At 40.5% G+C, this 21,764-nt stretch overlaps 2 protein-coding genes across 2 annotated transcripts; one reads left to right on the top strand and one right to left on the bottom strand.

Moving 5' to 3' along the window:
• The first annotated feature begins 1,730 nt into the window (after positions 1-1,730).
• On the top strand, positions 1,731-4,415 carry ERICH5 (glutamate rich 5). Its single transcript, XM_040081025.1, has 2 exons — positions 1,731-2,113; positions 4,066-4,415. Exons 1-2 carry the CDS (start codon positions 1,852-1,854, stop codon positions 4,224-4,226), a joined length of 423 nt encoding a protein of 140 aa, XP_039936959.1. The 5' UTR covers positions 1,731-1,851; the 3' UTR covers positions 4,227-4,415.
• A 7,893-nt stretch (positions 4,416-12,308) lies between these two features.
• RIDA (reactive intermediate imine deaminase A homolog) lies at positions 12,309-21,739 on the bottom strand. Its single transcript, XM_040070813.2, has 6 exons — positions 21,606-21,739; positions 17,298-17,403; positions 16,709-16,763; positions 15,802-15,870; positions 14,144-14,199; positions 12,309-13,710 (listed from the first exon to the last, which is right to left on the bottom strand). The coding sequence occupies exons 1-6, from the start codon at positions 21,665-21,667 to the stop codon at positions 13,648-13,650; spliced, it is 411 nt and encodes a 136-aa protein (XP_039926747.1). The 5' UTR covers positions 21,668-21,739; the 3' UTR covers positions 12,309-13,647.
• Positions 21,740-21,764: the final 25 nt, after the last annotated feature.

The following is a 21,764-nucleotide window of genomic DNA, read 5'->3' as shown; positions in this document are numbered from 1 at the left end:
GAGTGCTTGGAAGAGAAGGTGTGATAGAGATCTAGAGAAAGTAATCAGGGAAATATATTTGCTGTTTCTCGTAATGCAAGAACTGTCACTTGATGAAATAACCAGCAGCAGGCTTTAAACCAGCGAAGATGTGTCTTACAGGGGATGTAAGTGGGCTGCAGCCCTCGTTACCATTGGATATAGTGGAGACTGAATTTGAACAGATTGAAAAGGGACTTGAACAGGTTGACAGGGGAATTCTACTGACAGATGGACACTCAGCCCCATGGGCTGGGGCCCTTCCTTTCCCCTGCCCCTCAGCCGCAGTCAGAGGCAGGGTCCTGCCCAGGGGGATCTGTTGTCTAAGACCCATAGCTGAATTTGCCTCCTCTTGTTTCAGTTGCATTATAAATTGCCATACCACTGTGGATTTGGAGGGGTTGGTTGGAACTTGGATGGTTTGACAGTTCCTGGGAAAATGAGGTTTTGTCTCGTAGTCCAAATTGCCTTCTGTCTGTCTCAACAGTCTAGATTTTTAGTTCTTGCTCTTCTTCTGGCTTAGCCATCCTCCCCTGGGTCTGTAGGCACATGCTGACTAGGTGACACTTGCTGGGGGGGTAGTTTTGTTTGAATGCCTCAAAAGAACGGTAAACTTACTTTAAGGGCAGCAGTATTCAAGCACATGTTTTAAGAGCAGGGTTTACTACTTTTTTCTCCTGTTCATCTATGTGTGTATGAACATATATAGGTGTGTTCATCTGTGAACAGTATCATATGGTTCTGCTTACTGGCTTTGACACTGCAATCATCATTTTCTCAGAAAATACAGTTTTTCCAGTTTTGTAATTATTATATAAACAGATTTCATACTTGAATTATCAGGGGTTTAATCCTGACATTCTTTAGGAAAAGGTTAAGTACAAGATCCTGTCAAACTGAATTTCATTAGAATGTTAGTAAGTCAGTCTGATAGGTAGGTATAGCTCATTTCGAGTCTTCAGCTTTTATCCTTAAATACCTGTCAAAGTAATTCTGTCAGTTCTTTATTCATAAATTCTTTTCTGCCAAAACTCATTGCTTTACTAGCCAATAAGTTGATGAAAGATGAAAGAAGCAGATGTTTTGTTTAGGCGCCCGGTTTAATTTTTTATTAGACAAATCACAGTATGAATGGTAGTTTAGTACTGAACAAGACAGACTAAGTGGATTTTGTTTTAAAAAGTGGGAACTGCTTGTCCTCTGGGTTCTCAGGGTTTTTATTCAGTCCACCTGAAGGTACCACCAGAGCTCACATGCAGCCCAGGACAGCAGCTCCCTCACATTGCGCACACTGATCCTGTGCTTGGTTTGGGGCAGAAAAAGGTGCTTCCTTGTAGTGTCCCATCACCAGCAAACCACTTGCACACTTCAGATTCATAAGCGAAAATGTAATAGAACATTGACTTGCAAACAAGTCTGCTCTCTTCATATAAAAATGTATTACATGCATCAAACAAAACCCTATTTTTATATAAGAGCAGCATTATCCTCTACTGGATATGTGTAGATATGTGCAGGAGACCTGGGGAGGGAGTATTATCTGTAGCCAGGAAGGAGCTCTTTCACAGGTAGCGCTTGTGTAGTTCACTGTGGGTTTAGTTGTCATCCAGCTTATGTGCCCATTCACCAATTATCTGTACTTCTCTTTTCCCTTTCCTTACCCTACTGTAACTAAAAGCATCATCAGGTGCAAACACCCTGACTGCAGATGACCATGGCACTGCAGCTGACCAAACACAGTTGGACCCAGCAGAGCGTGTGAGCCTTGCCTTTGAGGAGACCAGCCCAGGCAGGCAGCTGCCGGGAGAGGAGGCCTCAGCCACGATCCTGGACATGGAGGGGAAGACAGAGCCGGTCAGTAAAAGGGAGGAGCCAGAGGGCACCGAGCCCATGCCTGCAGGAGACGAGGAGAGCTCTGAGCTGCCCTCTGTGTGGCGAGAGGAGAGCGGGGGGCCTTCGCCGCCAGCGCCAGAAGATGCTGGGGCACCATCGCCAGGACCAGCAGAGGACAGTGGGCTGGTAGAGGGCACTGACAACTCTGCAGTGGAAGTAGTCGAGAGAGTACATACTACTGAAGAGGACCACCTCATTGAGGGTAATATTTGTGCTTTCATAAATTCAAGAGACCAAAATTTGCCTCCAGAGACTCCTGTATGGGTTCTTCTGGCTTTACTAAGAGCCTCAAATGAGCTTCTGGAGTCAGAATTTGGTCCAGGGAGTCTGTACAATGTGAGACATAGGAGAATGGGGCTGAGGAAGCCTCGAATTTACAAGTCCAAGCTGTAATAAATTAAATCAGCATTTCCACCTCTGCTATTTCATTTCATGTCCTTTTTGCTCTTAGCAGGTAAAATGTCCCACCATACCCCTCATTTAAAACGCTGCGTCTCTGGGTAGCTCAGACACATTCCTTGATATTTGCACTGCCCAAAGTCTCGATTACTTAGTCACAGGTACTAATTATAAACTAACTGTCCTTGCACACATAAAGCCGGAGGGTGCATGCTTGGATGTAGAAGAAGAAACATCTCTTTGATGCACACTTGGCATGTCCAGTCTGTCCTAGAAGCTTGCCTACAAGACAAGCAGAATAGAAGTGGTAGTGGAGAGGCATAGGGCTGTCTTGGCACAAATGCTTGGAGGTGACTGGGTGGGGAGAGAGGCTGTGTGAGGAAGCAGTGCTGTCTGAGGTGACAGGTATTTCCATGTGCTGTGGAGGGCCCTTTGGCGGGAGGTGTGCTCCTTCCTGGAAATTACAGGCCATGCTCATCTTTGGGTTGGCACCCAGAGGACATGGACTGCGCCTGCAGAAGATGAGCACCTAGCAGGAGGAATGAAGTTTCTCCTAAATGGTACAAAGTAGCTTGGTAAGGAATCAGATACATCCTGGGGTAGCTCTTCTTCAGGGAATAAGCAGGCGAAGCACCTGAAGAGTATTACTCTGCAGGGAGACATCCTCACTCCACTTTTACCTTGAAGAAGTGTGAGGTGCAGAAGGACTGATCCGTGTGAAGTCCACAGCCAGTTACACACACTGCCACTAATTCTGTGGCTTTGTGCTGCATGTCTCTGAACTGGCTATATGAATCTCATTCTTTGCATTCCAGTAGCTGAGCATGGTCGTTGGATTGCTTTGTCCTCTCCTGTGTCTCTCCACAAAAGAATTTTGTCCTCTACATAAAATGGGCATCTATCCTTTGGAATAAAACCTTGTTTTATGTGAGCAGTGAATGACAGGTTGCTCACCTGTTAAACACACATCCTGCCCAGCTGCAAACTCCAATTTCATTATTCACCAGTTCTAAGCCTCAGGGCAGTGCTGGAGACAAAGCAGCATGCCCTGGACCTTGAGCTGTCACCTCTCATCACTGGAAACATGTTTACAGTTGTCTGGCTGGCTGAAGATGAGTTGTGGGGCTTTTAGCACCAAGCGTGCAGGGCAAGTGAGTGAAGCTTTTGGGGAAAAGAGTTTTGCTCCTATTACTTCCAAGGTAGAAGTAATACCTTAACTTGTGTGCATTCTCTTTCCAGAGGCATCTAATGAAGAAGGGATTTTCTATTTTTATGCTACGGTACATATGATACTTAGCATTTGTTTTACTTTCCTTTATGCTTCTGTAGCTATGGGAGGAAATGAGTTAGGCAGCAGCTTCCCCGGGAAAGCAGGGTTTCAGCCAGACTTGCATGTTACCATGTTTTCTGTTTCTGTTTTGTTCCAATTGCAAATAAAACTGCACATCTATGAAATAAAATCCAGGAAAAATTATTTGAACGGAAATAGTACTAATGATTTGCTTTGGATACAACATCAAGGGTTTTTTGTGAAAGCATTAGGAGAACAACATGGGTATGAGGCCAGCGTACAGCTGGATGATGAAAAGTGTTTGGGATCATCCTGTTTGCTCTCTATGGGTTCATTCAGGGCATACCTTGATAAGGGACATTGGAGAGCTGACAAAGAAAAATCAGGTTTACAGAAAGGAGCTGGGGCACTTGGTGCTTTTTCTTAGTGGATCCTAATTTGATCTCCATGGTTACCATTCCCAGGTGAGACGGGAGAACAGGTGGAAACTGAGCTGCTCAGTGAGACAGTAAGTGAAGGGCCTGAAACAAAAGAAGAAGAAACAGGAGAAGCTGTGGATAGTGCAGCAGCGACAGAGATAGGTATGTTGACAGAGGAGGGAAGGACCACATGGGTTATTGTTTAACAGACAGCAAAGACTGTGGTGTCCTTAATGAGCATACCTTGTTATTACCCTGTTGGCATACAGCTGCTTTCTGCTTTTTTTACACAAGAGAGTCAAAAGTACTTTACATTAAAAGACATTTTTGGAAGCAATCCATTGGAAGTCATGCTTTTTACATGGGTCATCTTTATATAATACATGAGCCTTACCAGTGACAACTTTTCCCATTGGGAAGAATGATAGACTGTAACATGCAGTCCTGGAAAATAAAAACCTTTGTTAAAACCATGACTCTGCTCATTATTATTTGCAGGCTTGTTTTTGTAAAATGAGCCTTAATGCTGCTTTGTGATTTCCATTCTATGCCAGCCATTTTAGATCCCCTTGTTCTCCTCATCAGCTGAAATCAGCAGTGGAGTGCTGTAATGAAAGCACATTGCATGGCACGTTTGTCACATGGTGGGAAGGAAAAGTCACAGGCCAAATGAGTTCTTCTGGAAAACTGTCACACCAGTGAAAAGAAAAATTCAAGGGGATAAGGTTATCCTTCTGGCAGACTTTGATATTATGGTCAAAATTCTGTCACCACAGTCTTACTACAAAAGTTATTTCTTCTCTTTCTTCCTCCACATTCACTAAGAACCTCACACTTGACTCTATCGTGTAAGGCGTTCACATGCCCCAGAAGGCAGAATTAGAATCATAGAATCATTTAGGTTGGAAAAGACCTCTAAGATCATTGAGTCCAACTGCTAACTCAGTGCTGCCAGGTCCATCACTAAATCCTGTCCCTAAGTGCTGCATCCACACGCTTTTTGAGCGTCTCCAGGGATGGTGTTTCCACCACCACAGGTTACCCTATGGTATTACTGGAATGTGAAAAAGGATGAGCAGGCAATGCAGACAACTCCTCCTTTCCCCCAGCAAACATAATTGCAATAGCTAGAATCATCTCCTCCCTCTCCCCTCCCTCCTAATCACTGGTGTACTTAGTCATGCTCAGAATCTCTCTGGGCTAGTGAGTATTTTTGTAATTCAGAAGAGAACAGCTTCAGCAGAAAGGGTGGTAGCTACCTTGACCAGTGTCTTTCATGACTTCCAAAGGAACCTCTTGCACCTGGGGTGAGCAGTCTTTGCTTCCTTCCCAATGCTAGTATATGTCACAACCTCAGGGCAAGCCAGCATGTTGCACTGCTGCTTATGCTTCTGCCAGAGGGCTGAGGGAAATGGTTTCAGCATAAGCACTGCAGTCTGTAAGACAAGTAGGGTGGTGGTCAAGTAGTTTGGTCAAGGCTTATGTGACCTTGTGATTACCCAAGTAAAGTTAGATCAGCTGTGATTAAAAAAAATGCTCACCTCCCTTTAATTTTCATGTTTGACATTTGCTCATCTTTATAGGTTGTTACTTTTTAAGCTAGCCTATCAAGACAAGCAGTTGTTGGCCATTGACAACTGTTCTTTTGCAGGATCTTTAAATTTATGCCAGATAGCTTTGCCTATGAAGTTAAAACAAGTTTAATCAATCAGCTTGTTTTTAATATCTTAAAATTGTCTTTTTTAAAAGCTCCTATGCTTTTACAAAGAATCATCTCTCTGTGCTGTGAATTCAGCAAAGCACTTGATTCTAGAAAACCTCAAAAAACATCTTCCTGCTCCTGAAGAGTAAGAGAATCATATAAAAAGGCTTGGGTTGGAATGGACCCTAAAGATCACCTACAACCCTTCTGCCGTGGACAGGGATGCCACCCATTAGATCAGGTTGGTCAGGGCTCCATCCAGCTTGGCCTTGAACATTTCCAGAAATTTCACCCAGTGATGATTACAGCTTTATTGAAATTCTTCCTGCATTTACCTGCTTTGACAGTATTCTCCTCAACAATTTTGTAAGGGAGCAGAAAGAGCAGCCTTGCTTCTATGTCTGTAATGTATTTCAGATGATGGGAGTGCACTGACATAGCTCAGAGAACAGCTGTGGGCAAGAGGAGCAAGCAATGCTAAGAATGGAATAGTGACCATTTAAACCTGGGATTCTGTTGTGTAAGGGAACAATTCTTCCATCTTGAAAGGATATTGAAGAAATGAAGCAAGATTCTGGGCAGGAAAGCAAAACTGCTTAAGGGAATGGAAAAATTCTTATTTTGAGAGACATCAAAAGCATTCACAGCTTTGTCTCTAGGAGGGTATGACTAAGAGGATACAAGCTGATCCTAGTTAAAAAAAAAAAAAAAAAATAGGGCTCTAAAGGTGGCTGATGTCCACCTAAGAACAAGGAAATGCTCAGTGACATGCTAAATGTGTTGAATTTGAAACCATTGAAGGGAGTTGGCTTTTTTCATGTTATATTCATGATCTTCTTAGTCACAGAGAATCACTGCAGTTGGATGTCTTTGACTGGTCACCTTCATTCCCACCCAAGTTTCGCACCTTTCCTGTGTTCCCTACACACCCTCATGGAACACCACAATTCAATGAGGAAGTCCCACATTCTCATGTTCCCTACCCTTGTAGTCTTCTAGCTGGAAAAGAAGTACTTTGAGCTGGGATGGCCAGATGCTGTGGTTTCAGCCAATCAGCCCCTTGGGCACTACCTTTTTGCTATCAAGTGAGCCCCAGAGCTTCTCAGCTGCTGATGACCAACAGTAGCTTCAGGGGCTGGACACAGTTCCTCAGCCATACTTAGTCATGGAATAGCTGAGGTGGAAAAATACCTCCGGAGCTTGCCTAGTCCTGCTCAAAGCAGGAACAGGTTGTTCTGTTGGGTTTTGAATCCCCAGGAGTGGAGACTCCATCAATTTTGGGTAGCATATTCCCATAACTTAACTGTCCTTACAGGAAAAAAAAAAAAAAAAAAAAAAAAAAATCTGGTATTTAAAGGTAATACCCTGTACTTCACTTTGTCTCTTGTCCTTATTTAGGGTTTACTGTCCATGAAATGCTTGCCTCTATGTCAAATCTGACTGGAATGATGTAGTGATTTCAAAAGTTAAGAGAGAAGGCAGCAGGGTGAGAAGGAGCTCAAGATTGTAGCAGCGACACGCAGAGGTGATGTCAATGTCTATAGCAGGAAGACAATATATGAACGGGATGGGGGAAGAGCAAGCAGAACCAGTAGTTGTTTTAGGTCCACATGGAACATTCTTACAGATGTGGGAGAAGAGCAGATATCCCCTTCATCCTGTGGTACTTCCAGGGAACTTTCACTTTGAGTTCCTGTCAGATTTAGTGAATATCAAGTTATACCTTCAATTAATTGCTAAATTAATTTTTTCCATGTGTTTCAGAGACAACTAATAACAAGGAATAGAAGTTATGTCTCAGTGAACATCCTCTTCTTGGGCCTGCTCTTCTGTTCATATGAATATTTTAAAATTTTATTGGGTTGGGAAAATAGAAAGGCTTTTATGGATTGAACCACAAGCTACAGACATGTGAATAGGAGGCATCGGAAAAAGTTTTATATAATACAGACCTTTTGAAGTCAAGTTGCCAAGACTTCAAGAGTTTGAAATACCCAAATTTTCATCTCCCTGCCACAGAGTGCCTTCTATACACAGCAGGATAATTTTTCAACAGCAGTGTGATCAGTCCTTTTTCAATTAGGAGTTTTCCCCAGGTTCAGGTAACTTACTTCAAATTGTTGAAACCTTAAACTAACATTATATAGGATAAAGAATAGATTGTAGCTTTTTTCTCTTAACATGATTGTATGTGGGTAGTTCCTCTGAGTGCCTGGACTACCAATGTAGACAGATGCTGAAGCATACAGCACGTAGGAGACTGGGAAAGTGCCCAGTTACCAAGCTCTAATTAAATGCAGAGGTGAGTTTTCCAGAAAATAGAAGATAACAGAGTGCAGTGTCCAGGACCCAGCTGTGTGTTGCTCACTCCCCATTTTTAAACTCAAATTTATTCAAGGGATTGTAGTGGCTTCCGCAGAAGCAGGGAGAAGAGGGCATTTTTAACTGAGTGGGATGTTTTAGTTGTATAAATCCTAGAAGATACCTTCACAGCTGTTAACATTCATGGTCCATAATAACCTGTCTTTAGCTGGGTAGCTCTCCTCATATGTATTTGTAGCTTCTAAAATGGATTTTTAAGAGAGAAAATGCAAACCTGTCTAAGAGACAAAGACTGTTCCCAAAGAAAAGGTTATCTATTATATTTCCTGGAGTGCTGTCCTCCTGGAGAAATACACTATCAGGGACTGTCTAGGTTATTTTCCAAAATGTTAAATGATAATTTTGGAGATTAAGCTGAATGGCAATACTTTCAAACAAATTTCCTGTGAAAACAGGCCCTAGATATGATTTGTGTTTTGGGTCAGATAAAGAATAGAAGATTGTTCTGATGGTGAATGTTGCAGGATCACTGAATCAATTAGATTGGAAAACACCTCTAAGTTACTTGAGTCCAAATGTTGACTGAAGACCACCTTGTCAATTAGACTATGGCAGTAAATGTCACATCCAGTCATTTCTCATCCAGGGATGGGGAAACCACCACATGCCTGGGCAGTCAATTCCAATGTTTAACAATCCTTTCTGTGAAGAAATTCCTCCTGATGTTCAACCAGAACCTCTGCTGGCACAGCTTGAGGCTATGTCCTGTGCAGAGGGACTCTGTATAATACATTGGCGGGGACTGTGTTTACAAGATTCTCTGTCATAAGGATGTAGACATGGAGAAAAGTCAGTTACCTAAAAATGGCAAGCACAATATTGCTCTTTTATTAGCTTTATTGTACAAAAGGACTTAACAAAAATCCCGTCACCAGCAAATTATACAAATTCCCTCTAAGAGATAATTTCATACTGCATGTACATGCCTGACTCCAGCTGATTCTGGTTTGTATTAAATAATCTAATTGATATCCTTGGCCTATTAACCTTTTGTATAAGCTGATAGTTCTTGGCTGTATCACTAAATCGAAGGTTTTCTGCTTAGCAGCATTCTCATGAGCTTGTCAGCTTCATTTAATGTTAGCTTCTTGTCGGCACCACCATAAACTTTTAGAACCCAAACGTGCACTTTTTTTTTTAGGGAATTTTTGCTAAGTGGATGTCACTTTTAATTTATTTTTTAGTTTTTCCCACTTTCTGTAATAGAGAAGCTAAAAAATGAGCTGCTAGTTCTATTAAAAAAATCTATTGACATTAAAGTGAGCATCGAAAACTCAGTCTGAAATAGTCAGAGTTTTTATCCACATATTCAAACCATTCTGTGACAAGAAGCCATGAAAAACAACACCATGTACTTTGAAGAGCTGAGGAGTGGGGGAACAGGCACTGAGCAGAATGAGAACAGCACAAATGACATAGGACTGGGCTGGGTGTACAGCCATATTCCAGGATGCCCCTTCCATCTTCAGCTGCATCTCATGGCTGATTTCCTCCTGTGAGCTGGGAATACAGTTCAGCCATCAGCACATGTGCCAGCACAGCCCCACTCCAAAACACAGGAGATTAAATCGGCAGAGACAGGCTGACTGCTGGCAAGGTCATGAATTGCAGTCTGGCAAGCATGAAACTATTTTTAAGCATAAACCAACAAGAGCTCTATGACAGAGATCAGTAGTATTCATAACAACAGAGGAGACTGCACTTGGAATTAAAATGTGAAGATACAAGAGAGTCAAAATGACCTGCTCATCTCCGTCACCCTACCACTGTTGTAACAAGGAAGACAGGTGACTATGTTTGTTCTTCCTCACTGTTCATCTTCCTCAGGCCATTAAGCAATGCAGATGAAAACAAGAGGAATATAAACCAGTGACTCAACAGTAGCAGTCTTTCTCAATCATCTTCATCCTTACATATTCTGTAATCACAACAGGTGATTGTCTTTTTTCTTCTCCTAAAGAGAAAATATGCTTGATACTATGTTAAACATGAAAAGTTAAATCACCTAAATTATCAAAAATGTGCCTGCTAGAAATATGCTGAACAATCCTGCTCTGAGAAATAAGACGTCCCTACCATGCAAATTTCATTGAGATCTAGCATTCATGGTCTGGGAGCTACCAAATCATGTGCTATCGATAAAGTGCCAGTGCCTGCAGTTATTTGCCTCTGCAAACCTGAGACTACACAAAAGTTGTTGCAAGGAGCAGAAATTGGTCTGTCAAAGAACTTTCTCATGCTGAAGGCTGGGAAAAGGATATGTTCCAATATTTGTTTTTACAAGATACACCTTCAGATCTTAAGCAACATGATTTTTTTTTCTTTTTTCTTTTTTAAAAATATAGTCAGGCATTTTTGATGATTTTTTTTTTTGTATTTTATCAAAAATGAAACAATTTTCAGCCCTTGATTTCATCCAAGGTAGAAGTAACCATTCCTCACTGCAGGGAGTGCTGGGCAGTACACTTGAAAGAACAAGACTAATTTCCAATCTAACCAGAAAGTTTTGGTAGAAGTTTTTTTCTAATTACCAATAAACACAACCCTAGAAGAGGTTAAATTTGCACCTTGTCAGCTCTGTGCAGACACAAATGCACGCTGTAGGATCTCAGAAGATCCCTGCCTTTCTGGCTGGCTGAGGCTGCCTCTTTCCTCTTTCACTCAACGAGGAATTGCTTTTAGGCAAACACTGCCACAAGAGCAAGTGCTGGTGGAAGAAGATTGGGGCAGTTTATGTGGTTTAAGAGAACATAGTTTTATTAAAACTAGATACTGACTAACATTTATTTTTTGCATTGTTTAATCTGTAGGGAATATAATCATTTAAAGAAAGAGTCTTACTAAAAGAAACACCTGGTTGAACATACACAGTTTAGTACTTTATACATTACTTTACTTTCACAGGAAGAGAAGACCTGTTTTTCTGTGGATTTTAGTTACATGTGATAGAAACAAATTTTAAATGCTGAAATAAGAATGCCACAAGCGAATTGCAACTCTGTATTTTGCATGCAGCTCAGTCTAGCAAAGGAAAAAGAATGTTTTTAACATACCTCTATATAAAACTGGATTTATTAAATGTCTATTTAATGTACTAAGCAGTTTGCAAATTAAGACCTAAGAGCTAGGCTTTTCATATTGGAGACTCATGGGTGTTGGCCTTTTTGTTTTAAAGAACAGAATCAAATAATATAACTCTGCTTAAATAAAATAACTGTTTTACACTCCTCTGTGGAAAGCTTATTTTTTATTTTGAAAACTACTATCTTAGAGCTGTAAAGAAGAGGATTTATTTCAGTCATTCTAGATTTCCTGTACCAGAGGTATACATATCAAGAAAATGTCTTGAATGGCTTTGATATATAGTCTAAAAAGTACAGCTGTCTTCACCTGAAGAATCATAAAGCTGAAAGGGAATTGCAGTTCCTGAGTTTTTGCAGAATGGCACCTACTTATTGATAAGCACACTTAATGGAAGCAATGTGTTTCTGCCTTGTCAGCTGCAGCCAGCGTGGAACTTTTTCCAGGTGTTTCACTTACATTTCAGTCTGAGACCGTCCCTTCCTGTGGAAACCGATGGTGTGTTCATTCTTCTACCACCAAAGTCTCCCAAGCAGTGCTACAATGGACTTAAGACTGGCCAGTGCACAGGTCAGCACGCCAAAAAAATATCGCAGCTGCCATCTGGTGTTGGGTTGGAGGGGGCACAAAGGCTGCAGGACAGAGCTTAGCAAGGCAGCGGGCAAGAACGTGAGCAGTAGGAAGGGATAACCACTGTGGGTATAAAAGGCTGAACTTAACTCATGTTCAAGACTCTTGAAATCAGCTGATTTACAGTGAACTTGAACTAGATCTCCTACAAATCAGTGGAATAAATCCCAACCAAGTAATTACACTTAAACAACAGAGAAACCTAAATATAAATTAGGAATTGAACTCCATTTAAAAGTTTAAATGTAACTCCATTCAATTGCATTATTTTTAATTATTAGTATTAATTGACAAAATGAAGGAACATCTGCTTTGTGTTTCCTAGAAAGCCATAGCCATATTAGTACTAACGCTTTCCTAACAAGTCTGACCATGTTTTTTCTTAGGTGGGATTGCTTATGGAGTCAGCTATAGAGCATTATTTAGTACAGCCAAGGAGACAGAACAAGAACAGAAGCCAAAACTAATCAAAGTTTATGTATAGGAAGTTTATTTAGAGAAAAGTCAGGCATTTTTCAAAGGCTGTTTGGAAGTTTGCTGTTTGAGATAACAAAGGCTGTATCTCGCTTCTAATAAAAATAATTATTTCCCAAAGAAAGCAAGATAATACTATTAAAAAATCCTTATATCTGCACATATTTTCTGTGGCATCTCATTATGATTCTTTTTTCTATAATGGTACAATTTATAAGCTCAGTGAAAAGAAGGAATGGCTGTTTCACATCAAATCTAGGACTGGTAAGTAGGGCTGACTGTTCTCACAGTATCCATTTCTACTTGATAGAAGATCAACACAGAAGGATGGGTTAAGTTACTGGCATCACCAGTTGGACTTCTCAATATTCCTTAATCACCCAGTCAAACCAATGCTTCTGACCTTAATGGCACAGGAAAAAATTACAAGAACTGTAATGACATGGTAGCTGAAAGCTTCCTGTCGTGGAGAATTTAATCCTTAGCTATTGGGATGTAGATAATAAACCTATTCTTTTGGTTCAAATTATTTGTTATTGAATAAGCAAGCTGGAGTCTTTTTTGGTAATAGAGTATCAAACCACAATTAGGAAAAGAAAAATTTGTTCCCATAACAGACAAGCACATTTTTGCAGTTGCAATTATATTTTATTCTCATTAAACATTTTTTAATTTTTGTTGTTTTTTTTTTTTTTTAATCAAAACATAGTCAAAGTTGAATTGCTATGAAAAAATTACAGGTAGATATTAATTGTCATCTGATTTATAAAGATATCACTTTACTTCAGAAGAGCATAATTTTCTTATTTCTGAAATTAATATTAACTTTCTTAAGCAATTGCTTACATATGAAAAAATCTGAGTCCCAACAGTAACCTATTATGTAAAGAAAGAGGTTAAGGAAATTCAGAAGCATATACAGTATAATTCCTCAGCAGTGAAAATGTATGCTAAGCAATTCAAGTGTTCTGTTTTCTCATTTCTGTCATTTTCTGATTTAAAATTGTTACTAAAACCCTACTATTACAAATCAGGATAGTTTTCCATGTCCAGATAATATAACTCTAATACATTCACCCAGGTATGTACCTTAATACCTGAATATCCAGTCACCTCCAAAAAGGGCAGGTTCTCTCCTGCAATCTGGCTCAGGTGATTTTAGCAGGACTTAGGCACTTTTCAGGGTTTGCCAGCAGAGTACTCACTCTATAGTCCTGAAGAAAGCATCTTTCCTCATTAAGTTTACTGATTTCAGCTGTGTGTAACTGCTGTTAGTCAGCTGTAGGAACTGGACATAAGGGAGAAGTATTAACTAAATCTAAAACTGTCACTGTAAGATATCCAGTCTCTACTTATAGTCATGCTGAAGCATCTTGGAGAGGTCCCTGAATGGCAATAGCTTCAATCTCAACTCTGGCCCCCTGTGACAAAACAATGAAGAAACATATTAGGAATTTAATGTATCTATTTTATACAGCAATTGGATGAACAACACAACTTTGTAAGAACAGAGTGACATTTGAGAGAGATTATATTTCTGACAGTTGTATTCCTGATTTAGCAATGTTCAGTAATATTGTAAATTCAATTTATGCTTACTCAAGTATCATAAGCACTTATTTCTTATGTTTTATCTATCTTCCACCATAAAGAAATATGTATCTCATATTCAGATCTCTGATAATGTGTGGGAATAACAATACTATACTTACAAAAGAAACTAATTAATAGTCTTCATTAAAATAATTGCAATCAAAGCTATTTCAGAATAAGAAACGCTGTCAGAATGCTTCAGGAGTAAGGTATTCCAGAAAATTTCGGCATTTTTTTTGTAGACAGAAAAGTGACACTTACTCTGGGCAAAGCAGCAACTTGATAGGCTGCTCTGGCTGGGAAGTTTGCCTTGAAAACTGTAATTTAAACAGAAACATCCAGCAATCACTAAACTTGGCTAGATAAAACACAGTTATAAGTAATCTGTATAAAATGCAATCATTGGAACAGTTTCAGGTGCAAGGCTACAAGACTTCTATGCCAGCTGTCATTTCTCCCTTGTTCTGGTGACTGACTGCTCTCAATCTCAGCAAACCACCACTCATCCCCAAGCACTCAGCTGCAGTTGTGACCTGGTGGCCAGTGATAAATTGCATTCTGCTGACACTGCAGGGCCTTAACACCAACTTGGCTGAAAAAGGAAGATTAAATCAGAATGGTGTTCATCCCGTTTCAAACACCACGGAGTGGGAGATAGCTCTTTCACAGAAAGAGCAGGAGAGAGAAACAGGCCTCTTGCCAAAGGAGTCATAAGCAGAGATCCCAGATTCACATAAAGTCACCAGGAGTCCAACCTTACTCATATCAAAGGAAAACAGAGGGAAAATAGGCCCTTGATTTATTCTTCCATGCCCATTTAGACCTGAAAATCACAGATATTACAACAGGGATAAGGCATGGGGAAGGGTACTGGTAAAGATATAAGGGCTGAATTTATAGAATATTAGAATAGTTCAGGTTGGAAGGAACCTTCAAAGATCACATAGTCCAATTCAGCAGCATGCCACGGCCAAGAACATCTTTCACTATAAAGTTGCTCCAAGTCCTGTCCAACCTGACGGAACACTTCCAAGAAATTTGCATAGATGTGAAAGTTTTACTAGTGACAGTTACCACAAAACTGTTAATAATGGCAATTTCAGGGTCCTGCATTGAGATAACTCACAATCAAACAACAGCAGCAACTGTCTCCTCAAACTCCACGTTAGAGGCAACAAGTAACTAAGCACGCAGCTGGTCTGGTTTTACCCTGCTTAGGCACACACACCCCCCAGCACATTCTGACAAGCAGGAGACTGTGTTACTTGCTCATCAATGAGACTTCATTCGAGACCAGATGTTGCTATCTAATTAAAAGCCAAAGCTATATTATGATGCTTAAGGCATCAATATAAATAAGGAGCTCATGCAAATTGTCCCAAATAATTCTGCACAACACGACTTGTTGGAATCACCTATTTCAGTCTACATTCAGTGCTGTTGACCAAGCACTGTTCTCCTTTTTCTTCAAGGGGAACAGCATGGCTCATCCTTTTATAAAGGATGAGCCCTGTCCCATAACAATGACCCTCAAATTGTTCAAAGATAGAGATTTTAAAGAAATGGAAATAGAAAATCTGAAATTCAGCATTTGAAGGCTGCCTACAGTAAAATTATAGTCAGGACAGCAGAGCATCGAGCAAGATAAAGAGGCAAAGATCAGTCTGTAGGGATAGCAGGAGCTGATCTTCACAGGATAGTGAGTTAGTTAGTGGGATAGTAGAACACAAATCCACATGAAATTAGGCTCTGCTTGATTTGATACTTGAAAAGGATTTTTTTTTTTTTTTTTTAATTTCTACAGGAATTTAAAAGAATATGGAACTACATCATCTGACTCATTAAAACACTTTGGCTACCATGAACAAAATCTGTTCCACAAGCCATAATGGTAAAACACAAGCAAAATATCTACTTACATTGTTTGTAAACATCATTAATATCATTGTAGTCCTTCATGTCCGCCATCAAAACTGTAGTCTTCACAACTAGAAATCATGTAAGTGGAGTTATTTTAGACCTCTGACTTGCACACAAAAATTGAAAAACTTTAGTGCATTTCTTGCTTTTATTTCATACATTTCTCGCAAATATTATAAACATTTTGAAAAGTTTTGCAGATATTGACCATTAGAGCTACAACCTAGGGAACCACCTAAATAATCTGAGCACTTAGTCTGTAATAAAACTTTAAGGAATTAAACCATTCCTGACTAGCTCTGAAAAAGCCAAATTCTTCCAAGAGGCACTAAACTAAGAAGCAGATCAATCAAAACAGCTGCTGTAAACCAGCTGCTGGCAATAACTTATATATAATATCTGCTGCCAGAAAAAAAAGCTCATTGAAGGTCTGAAAATGTAGTCTATGCTAGATTTTTTTCCCAGGATTGCCTAACCCAGCATTAATCCTGGTGAGGCTCCACCAGTAGAGTCCTGCACCCAAAGAGTATTGAGTGTCTAGAATATTAACATCACAAACCTGGTTTTACCTGGAGCAAAGCCTAGGATGTCTAAAATGTCTGCACTCACTGCAACATTGTCTGTACCTGAGCTTCTCCAGTTGGAAGTAAAATATTAGTACCATTGCCAGATTTTTTTTGTGAAAGACAGTGTTTCATTGATACCCATTGCAAAGACTTGCATGTAGATTTATTTCTTTTATTTTTTAAACTAAATTCACAATTTCTTTTGTTTCTTCCAGCTATTGGTAACCATTGAATGCTCAGCAGATAGCTCTTTTTTGTTTTTTATAAAGGTCACTTGATTTTTTTTATATTCTAATTCAGGTAAAAACCACTTGTTTGCCACAGTCACAGCAGCACTTACCATTGCCATAGTCACAGCCTGCAGCTTTCAGGATTTCTCCCATGTTTTTTAGAGCCTAAAGAAAAATGAAACAAAAATCTTTTAGCTATCAGCTGGGTTATATTTACGTAAGTATGTAAATATGACTTGTGACTTGGCTGAACCCATGTTTCACTGTAAGTTCAACCAGCAAAACCCCAACTGTCAAAAAAAGACTGACCTAAATAAAAAATAATAAAAGGGAGCATCTAATAAGTATTAAACCATCCGTTAATTAGATGTAAATGCATTATGCAGCTCCATCTCATCCTATTACCTCACTCTACCTCTTCACTGCTGGGGGAGTAAAACTTTCCCTGCCTCAAGCCAGGGTTTTATTGGGGTGTGAACCTTTGCTTCAAATACTGATTCTTTCTTACCTTCCTACATGAAACAAATTTCTACCCTGATCTCCAAGTTTTCCAAGTAGTTGGAAAAATGACAGCATTAGTTAAGATGGAATGACTTCCTCCTGCTTTTCCCTCATCTGGAGGATGTGATGTGCTTTCCAGTCTCCACAATTTCTCAATTCCACATTTAATTACAAGTTCATTGCTGGAAGACTTCTTACCTGCTTGGCTTCCTCCTTTGCCCCTCCAGAGACAAGCTGCCCAGTGGAAGGTTCCAGCCCTATCTGCCCTGCAATGTACATTGTCCGGTCCACCAGCACAGCTTGGCTGAAAACAAAAGGGACATTTTAAGTCTAATGTTTCCCCATGAAAACATTTCAAATTTCAAATCTGAAAGCACATTTCAAATTTTCTACAGTACTCTATAATGTATCAGAAAGAAGACTGAGGTTATGCACATGCAAGTCTGTACATGCAGTCATATATCAAATCTGCTTATGCTTTTGAAGAGCTGGGATTACACCATCTATGGAAGTGCATAGCTCAGCCCTTGAGGAGATAAACCCCGTTTCTTGCAAAGGCACAAGGTTTGAATGCAGCAACACAACTCTAAATTGAGCTACAGGTTCCACACAGCAGAGAGCACAGAGGGAAGGTGGAGTAAATAAAAACATTTTTTGCACCTGCCCAGATAAACATTCCATCCCAATTTGAGAAGCAGACAATACCTTTCAACTACATTTCAGCAGCACAGCAACAAAGGAAAAAAAAAAAAGTCAAAAGAGATTTAACATTTCTCTTCTTAAACAGGCACTATGATAATGAGTTACAGCTGTAAGGTGACACTCTGCACCCTGGTTCTCTGGCTGTATTCCTCCAGAGTAATGAATCTGGCCAGTCTGCAAAACACCTTGATCACTATTCCCAGAACACTCACTCTCACCAAATAACCTGAGTGACTTCTTGGCTGGGTTAATTCAGAAGAATGCAAAATTCAACCTATTTGCAAAACGCTTTTATAAAAATGTCAAGTGTGCTTTTGCTGAAGTGGAATGGACAATTATTAATGTCTGTACTACAAAGAGGTTAAAAGTTGAAAACAAAGTTTTCAATGCAAACATTATGCAAGAGACAGAATTTAATTCTCTTCAACCAATAATTAAAAATATTCTGCAAAGAAGTTATAGGAAGATTCTTTTGGAAGTGTTTATGGCATGTCAACACTGTTTTTCATATCTCTTCTCATTCCACAAGAAAATGCATCGTTTGACCATTCAACAACTCCCTCAAGCAACACAGAGTTAGGTACCTCCCTGAAGTATCTGAAGTAGGAGGTCTGCTTCCTTTTAATGTTGATGGAAAAAGAGGGACACATTCAGAGAAGATCTTTAGTACATCTCTCAGCTGAGATTCACTCAGTTGGATTGTCTCAATCCATTCACCTCACAGGGGACCAACCTAATCTAGGGACTCAGTCAAACGATCAGGGTCAGGCAGCTTGGACAATGCCATCATTCCCATCTTTCCTTTTACACCTGTCCTATATTCTCCTGAAATTTCATAAGGGGGAAAAAATAGCCAGTAACTTGTCAGATATGGTAAACTATCTTAGATAGGGATTATCTTTTCTGTCATCAACTAACAAAACTAGACTAATCACAAAACTACACCATTCAAAGAAGAGAAACCAGTGAATAAAGTAGTTTTCTAGCTGACACACTTTTGCTGAGATGTGCACATAGGAGTGTACCACGCCTGCGGTGGAAGGCCCGCAGAGCACAAACTTCTGTTTGTTTGAAGCACAGAGAACTGGTATGGGCTCTCCGGTAAAAGACACTGTCTTGTACTGCTTATCACAAAGCAAATGACACTGAAATGTTTATCTCAATAGAGACTTTTGGAGAGGCCTAAATCATGAATAACTTGGGAAGCAATGAGCTGAAGCCTTCTGATACCACGGTCAGATCAACATCTGCAGCAGCTTTATTGAGTCCCCTGCTCTGCTCAACTTCCTCTTCTTGGTGTGCTCACCAATGGAATCCTCCATTCACTGAGACTAGGAACAGTTTACCAGCCAAGGAGTACACTCCTACTGCACTCAAATGCACGAGTGAAGGTAAAGAGAAACTTCAACTCCACAAACCCCAATCGTTCTTTAACTGCAGATGCACTCCTAACTAGGGTCAATTGTAGGTACTCATTAATCAGCAGGGATGTGAATGTGTGTCTAAAGTCATTCAGATTTCAGTGTACCTAAATGCATAACTGGCCAGACACTGTGACCTTAGAACAATATTGTCTGTCAGAGAGATGATGTTAGGAACCATTCTCTTTGTTAATCAGATCTTCTTTACACAAATGATCGTGGATTAATACAAGAGCAGTATCTCTGCAGCATCTTTTAAAAGGTTAATAACATTAATGAGATAGATAGACTCATACACAGATATGTCTTTTTATATCTATCTAGCTACCTACCTATCTCAAGGCACTGGCAAATGGATGCAGTAAAGGAAACAGAAAAATACAGTAAAAATAGGTCACCAAAAAGCATAATGAAGGGCTGTGGCAGAAGCAGGAATGCAGCCCATACATCCCAAATCTTCCTTCCACGTTAAGCCCTCATTCCTATGCAACCAAGCTCAAATTTCACAGCAGAGATGTGGCAGTCATTTCTTGTGCAACTTCTGCTCTCTGGACTTTGACAAGTTAACTAAAATCTGATAAACTAAGTTAGTGATAAACTTATTGATGTTAGACTCATAAACGATTTAACAGGCTGCATAATAAGGAGTATTTAATAAAAAACTACCAATAAGCACAACATTTTGGAGTGGAAAGCTATGCTGAAGGCTGGGATAGTGGGGTGTGTGCAGACAAAGAATTGTTGCCTTCCCATGTCTTGGATATTCTCCTGATGCCAAGCAATGCCAGGCCCCTGGCTGCAATCCACCAACAGTTTATTGTTTACAGAAGTTAACCTTCATGTTGTGTTTCTCTGCTTTTACATTTTGTATTTTTCCATCTTTATAATGCCTGTAAGAAACACACAGTTTGAAGTTTAGAAAGCTCAGGACACAAAGTAATGGAGACAAAAAATGCACCTGGAAGGCATGAAGATGATATTGCAAACATAAAGTCCTAATACAGAATTAAAAATTCTTAGAAAACATCCTGGTAAAACCCTCTCAGTACTTTAGATATACAAATCTACTATACTGACTGAACATTTTTTAATATCCAAATTGCAAAGAGAAACTTCCTCCAGTTAAAAACTGGGATTTTTCTTTAATTATATGCAGAACTGCTACAACAACATGCTTGTGAAAACATTGAACATCTTACACACTTTCACAGCAGTTAAGTTTAGACTGAAAAACATTTATAACTATTCAAAATAAAAAAAAGAATTTTCGATTCTCAGGCATTGATTAACCAAGCTTACCCTGGATTTGGCTCAGGCTTCACTCTCCATCACTTGCATAGTCAGCATCTCTAGCTTCCCTACACAACATGCTTGTCTCTAGCTAAGCATATTTTTCTGGTGAACAATCATTCTTCTGATTTTTTTTTTTCATTCACTGCTTACTAATAATTCCAGAATCACTGTCCCAAAGTATCTTTTTGAAGTATATCCCCTCCCTTTATCGGGCTGCAGTTAGCTGTGGCACCATGGCCCCACTCGTGCTTTGGGACTCCAGGTGTCTCTGGGGGTTACAGGGGGAGGGGGTACCAGGACCGGCCCCTGCTCAGGGGTCCTGCTCTCACCTCAGCCCCAGGCCTGCCTGACAGACCCCCGGGGACCTGCCAAAACCCCTCCAGCAAAATCTGCTCCTGTGTCTCTCGAGAGACCTCCTGCTCCCAAAGTCACAGAATTGTTTAGGGTTGGAAGGGTCCACTGGAGATCATTCAGTCCAACCCTCCTGCCAAGGCAGGGTCACCTGGAGCAGGTTACACAGGAACACATGCAGCTCTGTTTAGAATGTCTCCAGAGACGGACACTCTACAACCTCCCTGGGCAGCCTGTTTCAATGCTCTGCCACTCTCAATATAAATTACTTCCTCATGTTGAGCTGAAACTTGTGTTGTAGTTTATGGCCACTGCTTCTTGTCCTGTCACTGGGCACCACTGAAAAGAGTCTGGCACCATCCTCTTGGCACCTGCCTCCAAGGTATTTATAGGTGTTGATGAGATCCCCTCTCAGTCTTCTCTAAAAAGGCCCAGCTCCCCCAGTCTCTCCTCATAAAAGATGCTCCAGACCCCTCATCATCTTTGTGCTCCTCTGCTCACCATCTCCAGTACCTCCTTGTCTTTCGTATATTGAAGTGCCTAGAACTGGACTCAGCACTCTAGATGTGTTCTCAGACGCGGCCTCACTAGGGCCGAGCAGAGGAACAGGATCACATCCCTCAACCTGCCCACTTTTCCCGATGCACCCCAGGAAAGCATGGTCTGCAAGGGCGCTGCCGGCTCATTGTCAACTTGTTATCCACCAAGACTCTCAGATCTTTCTTAGCTAAGGCATTACCTGTAGGGACCCAGTGCAGGGGCCTTAGTAGTGCTGATTATTTTCTTCACGAGCGAGGCCATGGCTGGAGCTGGTGCAGAAGCTGCAGTAAGTGCTGGGGCCTCCCCTCCGGCCCTCCCTCCCCTTAGAGTCCAGTCAGGGCACGCTCCACCCACCACC

This window comes from Hirundo rustica, chromosome 1, assembly GCF_015227805.2.
Source record: "Hirundo rustica isolate bHirRus1 chromosome 1, bHirRus1.pri.v3, whole genome shotgun sequence".
Lineage (NCBI taxonomy): Eukaryota > Metazoa > Chordata > Aves > Passeriformes > Hirundinidae > Hirundo > Hirundo rustica.
This window is presented reverse-complemented; position numbering and strand designations above follow the sequence as displayed.

What these genes read in the sequence shown, in the direction of transcription:
- RIDA (XM_040070813.2), bottom strand. Translation starts at nt 21,667, where the DNA reads ATGGCCTCGCTCGTGAAGAAAATAATCAGCACTACTAAGGCCCCTGCA. An exon ending in CCTGCACTGGGTCCCTACAG is followed by an intron (nt 17,404 to 21,605) that starts GTAATGCCTTAG and finishes TTTTGTTTTCAG; the next exon opens with CCAAGCTGTGCTGGTGGACC. An exon ending in AAGTTGCTGCTTTGCCCAGA is followed by an intron (nt 13,711 to 14,143) that starts GTAAGTGTCACT and finishes GTTTTGTCACAG; the next exon opens with GGGGCCAGAGTTGAGATTGA.
- ERICH5 (XM_040081025.1), top strand. Translation starts at nt 1,852, where the DNA reads ATGGAGGGGAAGACAGAGCCGGTCAGTAAAAGGGAGGAGCCAGAGGGC. An exon ending in AGAGGACCACCTCATTGAGG is followed by an intron (nt 2,114 to 4,065) that starts GTAATATTTGTG and finishes TACCATTCCCAG; the next exon opens with GTGAGACGGGAGAACAGGTG.